Source organism: Trichoderma reesei (assembly GCF_000167675.1).
Source record: "Trichoderma reesei QM6a unplaced genomic scaffold TRIREscaffold_3, whole genome shotgun sequence".
In the NCBI taxonomy this organism is placed as follows: domain Eukaryota; kingdom Fungi; phylum Ascomycota; class Sordariomycetes; order Hypocreales; family Hypocreaceae; genus Trichoderma; species Trichoderma reesei.
The window spans coordinates 1,255,537-1,270,386 of NW_006711150.1; the positions used below are offsets into that span (position 1 = coordinate 1,255,537).

General features: G+C 53.7%; 3 protein-coding genes across 3 annotated transcripts; 1 reads left to right on the forward strand and 2 right to left on the reverse strand.

Annotated features, from left to right (window-relative positions):
* On the reverse strand, window positions 1-837 carry TRIREDRAFT_104435 (uncharacterized protein; the record flags this gene model as incomplete). Its single annotated transcript, XM_006962906.1, has 4 exons — window positions 1-3; window positions 141-156; window positions 426-428; window positions 668-837. The coding sequence occupies 4 exons, from the start codon at window positions 835-837 to the stop codon at window positions 1-3; spliced, it is 192 nt and encodes a 63-aa protein (XP_006962968.1).
* Window positions 838-2,699: 1,862 nt separating this feature from the next.
* On the forward strand, window positions 2,700-7,379 carry TRIREDRAFT_21641 (vacuolar sorting protein; the record flags this gene model as incomplete). Its single annotated transcript, XM_006962456.1, has 2 exons — window positions 2,700-6,589; window positions 6,667-7,379. The coding sequence occupies 2 exons, from the start codon at window positions 2,700-2,702 to the stop codon at window positions 7,301-7,303; spliced, it is 4,527 nt and encodes a 1,508-aa protein (XP_006962518.1). The 3' UTR covers window positions 7,304-7,379.
* Window positions 7,380-8,638: 1,259 nt separating this feature from the next.
* Window positions 8,639-12,071, reverse strand: TRIREDRAFT_104437 (uncharacterized protein; the record flags this gene model as incomplete). The annotated part of the gene is made up of 2 exons (XM_006962907.1): window positions 8,639-10,063; window positions 11,619-12,071. 2 exons carry the CDS (start codon window positions 12,069-12,071, stop codon window positions 8,639-8,641), a joined length of 1,878 nt encoding a protein of 625 aa, XP_006962969.1.
* Between the last annotated feature and the right edge of the window lie 2,779 nt (window positions 12,072-14,850).

Genomic DNA, 14,850 nt, shown 5'->3' on the forward strand with positions numbered 1-14,850 from the left:
TTACTATATAAGTATAAAGGATTATTAGGCATTTATTAGTCTTTTATAATTTAAGAGATAATTTATATTATAAGGGCTATACTTTAGCATTTTATAAAGTTACTTAATAACCCTTTAGCTTAATAAATTAGCTAAACTACCTTTAAAAAAGTAAGGCTAATAAAGATTTTAAATATAAATATAAAAAATACTAAAGATTAATTAAAAAATAAAAGATTAGTAATTTATTTTAAAACCTTTATATTATAATAAAAGATATTTAAGGGCTGTATTTTTCTTTTTCCTTTATATATAAAGGGGATAGTAAGAATAGTAGGCTAAGAGCCCCTTTTAAAGAGGTTAGTTATATAACTATAAGGAAGGTTAATAAAAAGCTATATAAAGGCTATAGAGATCTAGTCTCTTACTTTTATATATACACTTACTAGCTAGTTAATTAATTAATTTTATTATATTAAGACCTCTTTTTTACTGAAGACCCCTGCATCTCCTTTATCCCAGACTGGATCGGTGAGCAGATACTTGAATGGGCTCGTGCATTAACACATTTGGGGTTGAAATGACTAGGAGACTTCTTCATCTTGTTGGCGACATCACAGGGTCGACGAGCTCTTTCGCTTCATCACTTGATCCGTACCTACAGCGTAAATGAATGGATTGGCGTTACTTCTTCCACGCGTTTGTGACCGAGAGGCGAGCCCCATCGTTGGACCTGGAGCAATAGACGAGGTTGGCACGGAGCATCCCAGACGGCATGGGCTTGACGACGCGCAAACAAGCTCCTCGCCTACTCCCGTTCAGCGCGAATTCCGTTTTGCGACCGAGTTTGTTTGCCATGTTTGCCATGGAGACCGAGCCACGAGGCCACCCATCTCGCAAGCCCCAGATGCAACTTGGACATAGTATCTACCTTAGGTTTTGATGCCTACCTATGTAGATATACTCTGCCCGAATACTAATGTCAGGGCGGCCAAGGTCGTCCAAGTATCATTCGTTCACCTTGCATTAGATAGGTTCCTAAGGTAGGGCTAAGAGTCTCTCGTCACACTCCGTTGCCCTGGTTGCAGCCCGATAATTGCGTCGACTCTCAACAGCCAAAGGCCGCCGACAGAGTTCACGATGGTCTCAAAGTGGCCCCGGTCTGGGTGCCTGTCTTGCCCGTTCTCACCTGGTCATACGGACCCCTGGCGTTGGATCTCCGCTCCACCCGTGTTTCACCTTGTCTACAGGCCCAAGAAGCGCGTTTTGCCCGCAAATTCGGGTGAGATCATTTCTTTGTACTCGTACTCACGAGGACCCTCATACTATGAGTACATGTAGGTGCTGTCTTGTCTCTGCATCAAGTACGGAGCAGGTACGCATGAAACCGGCCAGAATAGGACGCATCTCGGGGTTGCATCAGCTACCTACTACCTAAATCGTCGATATGCGGTGTGTGGATTCACTCGCCATATCTGTACAAGCGGCTGACCGCAGTAAACATCTCCAATAGTATGTAGTACTTGGTAGCGAATGAATACGGCCTGCTGAACTGGGTGCCGATGTGATGAGGCGCTCACCACGTTCGAGTTTGCAGCGCCCTGCCTTTCATGTAAGTCGTCGCATCAAACACTTATCCCCTGCCGCAAACGGCCTTATCCGGGGTGGAGGTGAATCTAGGTACGTTTCGACCACTCGTGTTCTATCTGCTACCTTAGGAAAAGTCAGTACATAGGTACCTTATCTACCCGGAGTCTCGGTGCTTACTTGTATCGTCCAAGAATACATGCGTGCACCATGATGCCAACATTCACAAAATGAGATCCCATGGACCATGGTGCCGCTTGAATATTGGGAGCTGTGCTTCATGCCTCGTCGACGATAAGGTACCTACAACGCCCTGAGTACCTACATCGGTACGTCTTGCGCGCCCTATCGATAAGGCAGTCAGCCGGCACAGATGCAGTTCTGATATCAATCTTGCCAGCTCCATGGATTAGCTGTCGCCGCATTGTGGCCGTTGAATCAAGCACTCGGTTTGAATGTGCATTCTCGCCATGTCATTATTCTTACGTCCATCGACTTGTACCTACAGCCAACAACTTGCTTTGCCAACTGCTCGCCATTCTCCCCGCGGCATCCAGCGCGGGATGACTGCTGTGGCTGAAGCTGGCGTGAGCTTCCCGGACAAAGCAAGCCAAGCCACAGCACCAGCGAATACGGTTGCGGCCCTTGGGCACTGTGGGGGTTCACCTCGCAGCGACTGTGGCGACTCAGCCCCCCCTCCAGAACATGCGCAGCGCCACAGCTGGAGCCTACCGGGCCGTTCATCCACAGGCTGACGAATATCTCGCCCAAACGACGTTTCGCAAACAGCCCGAAAACAACATCAACTTGATTCTTCACAGCGGCAGCGGATTTCTCTCGGGCTGCAGCAGCTATACAGAAAGCGCCCGGCTGCGGAATTGCGATTGCTGCGTCTCTTTCTTTTCAACCTCCAGCTCCATCTTTATCGCCGTCTCTAGCTTACGATCCACCTCTATCAGACGTCGTCACCTACCAACGGCCCAAGCGCCACTTGGCCAGCTACCTACCTCTCCCACATACGAGCACCGACCTACCTGGAGCTGTTTACACGCCACAGCCATACCTAAACGACCAACCGACCCCTCGACAGCGCCGTCCAGCTTCATGACCGCTCCAAGCACCGCTCCCACAATATGATGAGGCTCACAGCCAAGGCTGCGGCGCCGTCATGGCACCTGCTGCTGCTGTCGCTGCTGTGGGTGCTGGCGCTCGCAAAGGACGAGCCGAAGCTGTCCGTCACAAAGTTCGACAACCCTCCGCTGGGTCTTGCCTACTTCGAGGACAGCGATGTTGTCGTCTTCCACGATGTCGAGGAGGGCATCATCTATCGGTCCAAGGACGCCGGGGCCAATTGGGCCAAGGTCGAGGCGATCCCCAAGGGCGATGCCTTTCTGCTCGTCACACATCCGTTCGACCCGGAAATGGCCTACGTCCTGACCGCGGGCAAGACGCACTACAAGTCGGAGGATCGAGGCCAGACCTGGCTCAAGTTCGAGACGCCGGTGGTTCCCAGCCGGTTCCAGCCCGAGATCATGGTGTTCCACGCAGACGACCCGAAGCGAGTCATATTCAACGGCATGGAGTGCGACGGCATTTTCTGCGACGAGCAAGCCTCTTATACCACGAACAACTTCAAGACGGTCGATTTGCTGCGTGCCTATACGGCCGGCTGCTGGTGGGCCAAGCTGTCCCCGGAATTCACCACCGGCGACAAGGATCTAGATCAGAAGCGAGTGCTTTGCATCGTCAAGGATCCCTTCTCCCTCTTTGTCGAAGACCAGCGGCTCGTCATATCCGACGACTTCTTTGCCGTGGTAAACAAGGAGGTTCAGGAGTTCGAGCCCAACATGGACACCAACAAGGGAGTGGGTGGCGTTGCCAACATCGCTGTCGTCAAGAGCTACCTCCTCGTCGCTACTTCGTCCTTCCAGAGCGACGAAATGGCCCTCTACGTGACCGACGACACTCTCAAGTGGCACCGCGCCATGTTCCCGACCAGCGACAACCACGACCACTCGCACCAGATTAACCAAGAGGCCTACACCGTTCTCGAGAGCACCAGCTACAGCATTCAGATCGACGTCATGACCTCCTCGCCCTCAAACCCCATGGGTGTTCTCTTCACGAGCAATTCCAACGGCACCTACTTCACCGAAAATGTCCCGTACACCAACCGCAACAGCAAGGGGCACGTCGACTTTGAAAAGGTCCAGGGCATTCAGGGCATCTTCATTGTCAACGTGGTGGAGAATGGCGCCGATGTCGACACCAAGGGCGCCGAGAAGCACATCATCACCCAGATTTCCTTTGACGACGGCAGAACTTTCGAGGATATCAAGGCGGGCGGCGATCGCATCCACCTCCACTCGGTTACCGAACTCGATAACATGGGAAGGGTATTCTCCAGCCCGGCCCCGGGGCTTGTCATGGGCAATGGAAACACGGGCAAGGCTCTCGGTAAGTTTGCGGACGCCAATCTGTACGTGTCCGATGATGCCGGTATGACGTGGAAGGAGGCCCTGAAGGGGCCTCACAAGTACGAATTTGGTGATCAGGGATCGGTCCTCGTTGCCGTGCAAGATTCTAGAAAGGACGACGTTTCCGAATTTGCATACTCTCTGGATCATGGCGAGAAGTGGGAGACGGTTACTCTGCCCAAAAAGCTCACTATCAAGCCGGCCATTCTTACAACGACACAAGACTCCACCAGCCTCAAGTTCCTGCTCATCGGGCAGAACGAAAACGCCTACTATACGATTGCCATTGATTTTACTGCTCTGAAGAAGCGGACCTGCGGCGAGAATGATCTCGAGGACTGGTACGCCCGCGTGGATGACGATGGGAAGCCAACCTGCATCATGGGACACAAGCAGACGTTCCGTCGCAGGAAGAAGACAGCCGACTGCTTCATCAACAGCAACTTCAAGGATCCCGTTGCCAAGACGGAGGACTGCGAGTGCACTGACGCCGACTTTGAGTGCGATTACAACTTCCGAAGGGACCCAGACGACAACAAGGTGTGCAAGCAAGTCGGGCCACTGCCGGCTCCAGATGGTGCCTGCAAGAGCAAGTCCGATACCTTCAAGGGCTCCTCAGGCTGGAGGCTTATTCCTGGCAACACCTGCAAGCGGACAAAAGGCGCACAGAAGGATGATCCGGTCGAGCGCAAGTGTTCTGATGCCTCGGTCCCGAGCACGCCGGCCAATGGGGACATTACGAGCAAACAGTTCATCTTCGATACCAAGCTTCAGGATTTCCAAAAGATCTACCTCGATAGGAGCGACTCCAGTCAGTCCGATGACGAAACTGTCATTGTCAGGCCTGCTGAAGACGAAGGAGGCGGTCGATACAAGATTGAGCAGAAGATTTGGCTGTCCAGTGATCACGGCAAGAGCTTCAAGCGCATCTTGGAGGGCGAAAAGATTCAGGGAATCTACCCCCACGCATACCTCAAGGACTTGGTCTACTTCACTACCGGCAGCGACAAAGTCATCTATTCCCTCGACCGCGGTAAGAGCTTTCACAGCTTCAAGGCGCCAACCGACCCCGAGGATCGATTCCCCCTGAGCTTCCATCCGGACAAGAGAGACTGGCTCATTTGGGTCGGCCAGACCTGCGACAAAGTCGGGGGTAAGGAGACGTGCTTTAGAGAGGCGTCCATCTCTCTCGACCGTGGTGATAACTGGAAGACAATGCTTCGCTTTGCCGAGCGGTGCGAGTTCACCGGCCACTCGGCATACAATTTCCGCTCACAGAGGCAAATCGTCTGCCTCGCCAGGGAAGAAGAGAACAGCGACGCGCCGCTGACCATCATGACCAGCGACGACTTCTTCCAGGAGGACAAGTCCGTCTTCAAGGAGTCTGTGACCAACTTTGCCACCATGAACGAGTTCATCGTCGTGGCCGGCAGGGACCCCGAAACCGACGACATGCACGCGCTTGCCAGTCTAGACGGCAAGCACTTTGAGCGGGCTCACTTCCCGTACAACTTCCACGAAGGCCACGAGAACGAGTACACGCTGCTTGACAGCTCGACCCATGCCATCAACCTGTTTGTCCGTACCGAGGGTGGCGCCGACCGAGAGTATGGCTCCATCATCAAGAGCAATTCCAACGGCACGTCATACGTCCTCAGCGCGTCCAACGTCAACTGCAACGAGGAAACATACGTCGACTTTGAGAAGGTTCCTGGGCTTGAAGGAGTCACCCTGATCAACGTTGTGACAAACACCAACAAGGAGCAGAAGACAAAGGAGCTCCAGACCAAGATTTCTCACAACGACGGTTCCGAATGGGGGTTCCTGCCGCCGCCCGCCAAGGACGTGGATGGAAAGGCGTACCCCTGCAGCAGCTCCAAGGGAGACGAGTCGTGTGCCCTGCATCTGCACCACTACACCGAGCGAGACGACAAGAGAAAGACTTTTGCCGCCGCTACGGCTGTCGGTCTCATATTTGGCGTTGGCAATGTCGGATCCAAGCTCGGCGACATCAAGGACTCGGACACCTTCATGTCGACCGACGGCGGCGTCTCCTGGAAGAATGTCAAGAAGGGAAGCTGGTCGTGGCAGTACGGGGACCAGGGCTCCATCATCGTCCTCGTGCAGAGGTACACGCGCAACAACCAGGTCAAGACTCGCTACGTCTCGTACTCGACAGACGAGGGCAACACGTGGAAGGACTTTGAGTTTGCCGACTCGGACGTGGCCGTCCTCGACATCACGACGCTACGCTCAGGCACGTCTCGCAACTTTTTGCTCTGGTGCCGATCCGGCCGAGGCAGGCTCTTCTCCGTGAACCTCGACTTTTCCGGTTTGGCCGACAGGCCTTGCGAGCACACCAAGAGCGGTGACTCGGATTACTATCTGTGGTCTCCCAAGCACCCCTTGCAGGACGACGACTGTCTCTTTGGGCACGTCTCCAAGTATCTGCGGAAGAAGACAGATCGCCAGTGCTATAACAAGAACAACCTCCAGCGACTTTACGAGCATGAGGACTGCCCTTGCAGCCGACGAGACTATGAATGGTAAGACCTTATAATATCCTGTCTCTGCTCGCTTCCGCCGGCACACCTCATGTATCATTGCTAACATCCGTATTTAGTGACTTCAACTTTGAGCTGGACAATCACGGACAGTGCAAGCTAGTCAACGGCTTCACCCCCCTCTCCGGTGACGAATGGTGCGAAAAGCATCCCAACGCCACGTCGTACTTTGAGCCGACGGGCTACCGAAGAGTTCCTCTGTCGACGTGTCGCGGCGGCAATGAGCTCGACAAGACGTCGACGGAACACCCGTGCAAGGGTCACGAGGACGAGTTCAAGAGGAAGCACCGCACGTCCGGCGTCGTCATCTTCTTCGCCGTCGTGATCCCGTTTGTCCTGGCCGGCATCATGGGCTGGTACGTGTACCGCAACTGGAACGGCAAGATTGGGCAGATCCGGCTGGGCGAGAACTCGTCGACCTTTGACAGCGACCAGCCGTGGATCAAGTACCCCATCATTGCGGTGTCTGCCGTCGCGGCGGTGGTCGTTTCGCTGCCCGCCATTCTGTCGAGCTTGGGCCGCATGGCGAGCAATTCCTTTGGGAGATTTGGCCAGAGGAGCGATCGGAGCTGGTTCTCGCGAGGGACGAGGCGGTTCACCACGCGGGATAGCTTTGCGCGTGGTCGGGGGGAGTATTCCATTGTGGATGATGACGAAGGGGAGCTGCTCGGCGAGGAGAGCGACGAGGAGGTGTGATACAAATGCCGAGTCACCGGTGAATGAAATTAGAGAAAAGGAGGATGCCGTTCAATGGGGGGAAAAGGGGAGTGTGAATATTTGAAAAGAGGTTGTATGTATGTATGATTGGTACAGAAGGGGGGTCGAGGGGGGTTTATATTACTCTTTTGGTTGGAGGATGGGCAAGGGCGTCGTCTTGTTGGATTAGCTAGCTACCTTATTATACATACATAGCTCATGATGTCACGTCATTCTTAATGAGCAATGATTCCATTACACCTGTTGTTGAGTTATTGCCTAGGCTATTGGACGCTGCTTGACGAGTGGGTTTTCCCTCCAGTGTATCCGTTCCCTTGGGGTTCATAGTCATCCTGCACCTTATAGAAAATACCTACCTGCACAACTCTGCTATATAACAAATTTGGCCATGTATCAAGGTCCATCTTCCCCCTATAAAGCCACAATGAACCAAAAAGTCAATCTTGGATCTGTATAATCTCTACCTACAAGCATTAACAAGATGCATTCTTGTAGTAGTGAAATCAAGCCTGGAAAAGGCATTCCCAACTCTCCTACTATTCCCATCCCCTTCTTTCCCCACCCCCCCTCTGCCTCCCTTACACCACTCCTCCCCCCTTGCTTCCACCAGATCTATCCATGCATGTTTCCAATTCTTCGCTTCAGGCTTCCGCGACACACGGCTTGTTATAGTACTAGTATGTGTTCATTCTATTCTTAGCTCTTGCTTTCACCTCCTTGCATGCTATTACCAGTTAGCAGTGAGTGGTGGAGTCCAAATCCCGGAAATCGCCAAACCAACTGCCGAAAAGCAGATGCAAGGAATCTGAGCAGTAGACGATACCAGTCATACATAGATAGGGGAGAACACATGTGCGAGGTTCAACAATGAGTAATAACAATACTACTAATATATCTGGCCTCTTCAGTATCCCAACTTTTCAGACCCGTGCTATACATATGTAGCTTAGCAACAAAAGAACATCTTTCCTCCGTCCAAAGCGATACCAATCCAATAAAATGCCGATCCTGAAACGCCAGCCGAGAATGATCGCTTCCTTGAAATGCTATAGTAGATAAAAAAAGGTACAAATGAGTGTGGTCGTGACTTTTCCCCATATTACAGCCAGACAATGTCGGCTCGCTCCTCCCGATATATGCCCCGTAATGAAACGCCAAAAAAAAAAAAGAAAAAAGAAAAAAGAAACTGACAAAGCAAAGATATGAGACAAGAATTATAGGGTGAACAACAAAGTAAAGATCCTGTAGGGTATAACGATGCGTATTATATGTTGGAATGGCAAGCCTAATGTTGCATCTGCCGAGTTGAACCTCTCATGAACGGCGAACTCGGTTCCAGATGCGTTTCACGACGCTGCCGTCCCCGCCAGCATTCTCTTCGTCGAAAGCGGCGAATTGCCTCTCGATGCTGATGCTGTCCTTGGAGTTGGCAGCTTTGACATAGGTCCTTGGCTGGGCAAGTCCATCATGTGCCTGTGCCTTGGCTGACGATGGCTTCTGCCAGCCATACATTTGCTCCTCGTCGGCTCGGAGGTCGGGCCGCGTCAGCGTCATCCGCAGCGTCATCTCGCGGGATGATGCCGGCGCCTGGGCATAGTCCACCTTGCTCGGGAAGCCTCCCCCGTGGTGCAATCGTGGTGAGCGCTCTCCGGATTGATGATCCGGGCTCTTTGGTGTTCTTGGCGAGAGCGTCTCGACGGGAGAGGTGGGATCGCTGATGAGCGACCCAGCATCATCGCCAGCAGATTGCGTTACACTGTCGCGTGTCTCTTGGCGTGACCACGATGGAGTCTGAACGGATTCTCTCCCCTGCACGTCATAGAGAGAGGGGAACCCAAACTCGATGGCCTCATCAAACTTGTGCGGGGACGCAAGATATACGCGGAGCTTCATGCGGGCTTCGGGGTCTTGGTAATGAGATGGAGCCGCGTCAGTGGCGCTGGAGTCATCAGGCATCTGACTCTTGTTTGGCGCCATCAGAGACAGAGCCCTTGACCTCCGACGGAAGTGGCCAGAGGGAGAGGGTAGAGACGGTACCACAAACTGCTCGCTCAGTGCGGGAGAGGCCATCGTCTTGGTTGCCGGGCGGCTGAGTTGAGAAGAAGGCCGTCCGAAGGAAAGTTTCGATATTGAGAGATGGCGAGGAAAAGCCGGTCGCTTCTTCTTCCCTTGTTTGGGGCTCGGTTGCTGGTCGTGTAGACAAAGACGAAGGTCCAAGTCGTCGCTCGCCTCGAGCCACCGCAAGCTCTCCATGACCGAGTCCGGTTCAGACTCGACAGCTAGAAACTTTGTGGATTCGTGGTCAGGCGTCTTGCCCATGGCTGTGTAGAGCTGGGAAGAGTTAGGTTGATCCAGATAGTTGCCTATCTTGGGGAGCTGCGACTGTCGTTTGTTGATCTTGACAAAGGCTTCGTCGGTCGCGTCCAGTATGATGCTCTTGTGATTTGAATGAGATGTACTCGACTGTCTCTCTCCGCTGTCGGATGGTCGTCGGTACGTGTTGTCAGTCTGGCTAGGAAGTAGAAGAGCGGATTTCGGTCGACCGCGCAAGTGCTGGTGAAGTGTTCCAGAGGTGAACAGGTCGGACCCGAGTCCGAAGTGCGACCCTGGTAGGTGGTGGACGTCCTCCTCGCTTGCGAGGGATGATGCCGACTGGTTCAGGCCGACCAGGGACTGATCGGGGTGCCCAGCACAACAGGTAGACTGGGCAAAGCGCAGCCGCTCCAGAGTCGAGAAATACTGTGATGCAGAGAGAGCAGATGTCAGAATGTCATCGCCAAAGACTGAAGTGATCAGAATGGGACAAAGAGCGTAATGATAAAAGGGGCGATTCGGTCGGCCATGTATATAAGACAATTGCTGCTGAGTGACAACGGAAAGCTAGTAAGGTGACTACACCAAGGCGTATCCGCAGCCGGGGAACGGTATAGCAGTTCTAGCTCGAACGAGGATGGCATGTCTCAACTCAGGAACGAAGAACCATGACGCGGTGGGGAAGCCTCAGGTCGAATACGGACAAAGGCAGTGATGCTACCACTAGCAGCAGAGCTACTGTTCGTCCGCGTGGGTGGCTTGAGTCGATCAAAGGCATGGGGGAGGGAAAGGGGGGAAGAGGCATGCGGCAATCTGCGTTCGCCCTGCAGGGAGGGTCTGATCGAGCAGAGTTCAGGTACGGAGCCCATGCAAACAGCATCTGTGCTTCAAATACCTCACTCGACAAGACTGCCTGCCCTCATTCGGCGCATCGAGACTGCTTTCATCACGGGCTGCCACGATGTCCAGAAGGTAGCCAAAGGACGACGAATTGGTGGACAGCTCCCCCACAGCCACGGAAATTGATGGGTGGTGCCCTGGTGTCGACGGTGGTTTCGCCGACGCAGCCAAGTGTCGTTGGACCGAGAGGCGCTCACTCGAGCGACCCGGACAGACGGCGACCAAGCTCGACTCGAGCTCCTCCCCAGCAGCCCAGACAGCCAGGCAGTCCCCGGACGCAATTCCATTGGGCACCGCAGACGGCACACAAGCGCCATGGCATCCCCCAAAGAGGTCGCTCGCGCGGGGCGACACGAGAACTAGTGTGTCAGTTGGCTCGTGAGATGCAGGGACGGATTCAGCCGTTCCGGCGCCAGTGGCTCGTCACCGGAATTAGCCAGTCCCTGACGAGGCCGCATGCGCATTTGCATTGCATGGCGCCGTGTGTCGTCCAGGCTAAAGTGGCCCAGCAGTGGAGGGAGGCCAAGCAGATGGTGGTGATGGGGGGGAGATGCGAAGAAAGACGGACGAGACAGACATCTTCGTTCGACAGGCGTCTTGCTGTTCGTCGACTGCGAAACCGCATCCGCTGCGTAACACGGCCAACTGACGAGGATCGGTCCCAGAGGCAGTTCCCATCCGTCCAGTCAAAGACAAAGCCTGAAACCAGTCTTTATAGTACAGACGTTGTCCAATCTGCTGGGTGCTCCGAGTGCACATGGCGCCGTTGGCCCTGTTGGTCCGATCTTTGTTGATTATTCCCCTTGTTCCGCCTCTCGTTTGTGGACTCGCCTGCGACACAAGCTAGCGAGCCCTGTCGCTCGCCAACACACGTGTCTCTTGTCATCACATATTTGTATGCAAGCACATGCCTGTGAGGAATGCAGGGCGAAGCCAACCAAGAAGATGAAGGGAGAGAAAAGCAAACGAGCCACCGTTCGCAGGTCCCAAGTTGCTTTCCACCACTCGACAGAAGCATCAAAAGCACCGGTAACAGCAGAAGCATAAGAAAGAAAAAATGAAAAGAAAGACAAATACTTACTTTTCTCCGAACGGTAGGCGGTAGGGCTTCGAATTCCTCACTCGTCATGCTTGCGGACGACGGCGGTAGGCTGCTGCTGAAGCTCTCGGCCTGCGTCTGCTGCGAGGAGCTGTCGGAAAGCGGCAGCTTCTTGGAGCACGACGGGCTCCGGCTGCGGGCTTCCTGTTGATCCCAGCCTCGCATGTGGCTGCGGGAGGATGAGGGTCGTTGTGAGTCTGGCAGATACAACGTCTGCTGCCGCGGCGCGATCTGGTAACTCTGACGGTCTCGAGGCCGGTGTGCCTGAAGGCTGCCTTCCTCACCGTGTCGTGGAGTCGGAAGCTGCTGCTGGTGTCGTGGCCGATACAGGGTTGAGGCTCTCCGTAGATTCTTGCCGCGGTTCAGAAGGCTATCTGTGTTGGAGGGAGTCGCTGATTGACTGCTAGCAGGCGCCACTGCTGCTATGGGGGCCATGACTGCGAGCCTCTTGGGAACCAGATTTACGATCGGGTTCTGGTTGATCAAGCTAGGTAAGGTTATGATGGGAGGTAGGCAGTGACGAGAAAGGCTTCTGCACTGCGTAATTAAACAGGCAGGTGGGAAATCCAGTCAACAGAGCGTATGGCTGAGAGAGTCGATGATCGAGACGGGCACTGGGAGTTGTTTTGATGGACACCGCGGGAGGGAAGAAGGAAAGAAGAACGGCCGGCCTCGTCCTCGAAGAAGCGGCATTGCATTGCAGACGGACATGACAGCCAGACAGTCAAGCAAGCAGGCAAGCTGCAGTGTAACTCCTGCTCGTACTCGGTGCTACTCCATACTCTCAGGGATTAGCATTCGCATCAGCATCATCTCACAACGACGCGCGCCCGTCTGGGGCCAACGAACGGGCATCAACCTCTGCTCTCCGCCAATCCACCCGCCCAGCCATACAAGCCAATACTACTACTCGTAAGCGACATCCTGGGGTCCACGCTTGCGTTCCTGGCCATCGGCTGCAGCCCCCTGTAGCCAAGATGGAGGAGAGCTAGAGAGCTCGAGCCAGCGGCAGGCCCAGGAGCAGGACCAAGAGCAGGCCGTTGTAGCACCTCGAACGGTCACCAGCAGGCGTCACATCTGGGGGAGAGAAGGTGACAGAGCAGAGGCGACAGGCAGGGGGTCGCTGATTTGCAGTGGAGAGGCGGCGAGATTGTGATTGTGCAGGCTGGGGGTTCCAAGGGTTGAAGCAGTTTGTGTGTGTGTGTGTGCGAGGGGATTCAACATACAATAAGGTACATAGGCTGACAGCAGCAGCGCCTGTTGCGCTACTACCTAAATAATGATATGCCACTTCTCCATTACTGTAGGTACTTTACCTAGCTTAGGTGCTAGTATTACTGCATCACGCACCAATCAATGAAACTTTGCCAGCTCTCTTCCATACAATACTCGCACAAGTCTGTGGGTGGCTCCAAACCACAATCGATCATGTGCGCGCGAGGACCTGCAACCAAGGAGTCATTTGTCACATTTTCCCTCTCCTTGTCTCTCTCTGTCTGTCTCTCTCTCTCTTTCTCTCTCAGAGAGAGAGACGCCATTGTCTTTTCCAGGCTAGTCCAAGGGGTCAAGACATACATACTACTGTAGTATGACCATCACCACCATGATGGATGATGATGCTTGCACTGCAACCTCCGCCACCACCAGCGTCGCCATCGCCACAACAAGTCCAACCTCCCGCATGAATGACGACGAGTCTGGCCATCCTTCACCACGCCGGTTAGCAGCATCCCCAGGCATCTTGGGCGGCGCCGTATCCGCTTCAGACCTAGTAGCACACACAAGTACTCCGCACCATCCAGGGCTTCTCGAGCCTACCGGAGGCTAGAGGCGTGCTTATTTTGGGATTTCCAGGGACCAGGCCAGGGCTGCATGAACCAGCAGGTGGAAGTCGAAAAGTGTCGTCCTGCTGTCACTCCCACCCCTGCATCTGCTCTTCTCTGTTCGTCATGCCTCTTTAACGTGGCTTTGCTAACATGCCTAGCCAGGAACTTGCCATCCTGACTCGGGGGGGACAACCCGCTCGGCGAAGAGGAGGATACAACCGCCGCTAGCACGCTCTTTTTGTACGCGATGTCAATTCGGAAATTGATAAGAGATCCAGATGGTGGCTGAGATTGGACCCCTTATCCCCGGCAACGGAAAGAAACGGTTGGCAAAGGAATCAGAAAGATATCATACCAGCTCGAAATGAGCATGCTATGCGGGTGCTTGAATAGAAATCATGCTGGCTTGCATCTATGGGGTGTCTGTTGGAAGAGAACCTAGAAGCAACAAGGTTGGAGTTGTTCGCACCCATGGCTCTTCGGTACTGATTGCTTTCGCTACAGACTGCAGGCCATCTCGCGTCATGGGTCCGGAGGTGTCATTGTGATTATTACTCGCGCAACTGGACGGGGTTGCTGGGTTCAACCATGCGCTTCCCACCTCTCTCCTTCACGGTACAGTACGAGTATGTACGGTTCGCGAGTTATTCATAGCTGCAAGCCCCGTACGAACAGTTGCCGCTCATCGATGCCTGCACGGTTCACAGCACACACACCGGTCGCCTCTGTCAATATCTGGAAGCTCAGTGCTTCAGGAGGCCCTGGTTCAGCGGGATGCCAGTCTCGCCGATCGCTCGCTTCATACGAGAACCTACGCCTACCTAGATCAAGCAATGTATGTATAGGTGGTTGAAGGAAGTGCTCGTATATATCTGTACGGATGAGAAAATCTGAAACATGCGTACGCGCATGGCGTATAGCATCTACTCCAGTTTCGATGACCTGCTTGCTAACCTGACCATCAAGGTTTCACGCGAAACTTCGCGCCTCGGCTGTTCGTCCCAGGAGAATACTTAGCATAGCGCGAAGCGATAAGGAAAATTGAGGCATAGCAACGAAGAGTGCAGTAGACCAACGGCTAGAGTACTCCCTCCCCTCTTAGCTGTTATTTGCCATCGCTGCCATGTTTGCGCTACGATAATGTGCTCACTTTGGCGCCATCGACATGTTCATCTCGTCGCCCTCAAAGCCGCCCATGACGGCACAAACGCAGCGTCGGAGGCGATCGCAATTACAGGGAACAGAGGCCAAAGCGCATCGGTGTGTCGCGTCAAAGCGGCCTCGCTGATCGCGAAACTCGGGGGTTGTCAGCGCGGAATCTCCTTCGGTCCCCGTCCTGTCCTTCCAGAAGCTGATATCATTCCGACAATCAATTGCCTAAAGCTGTC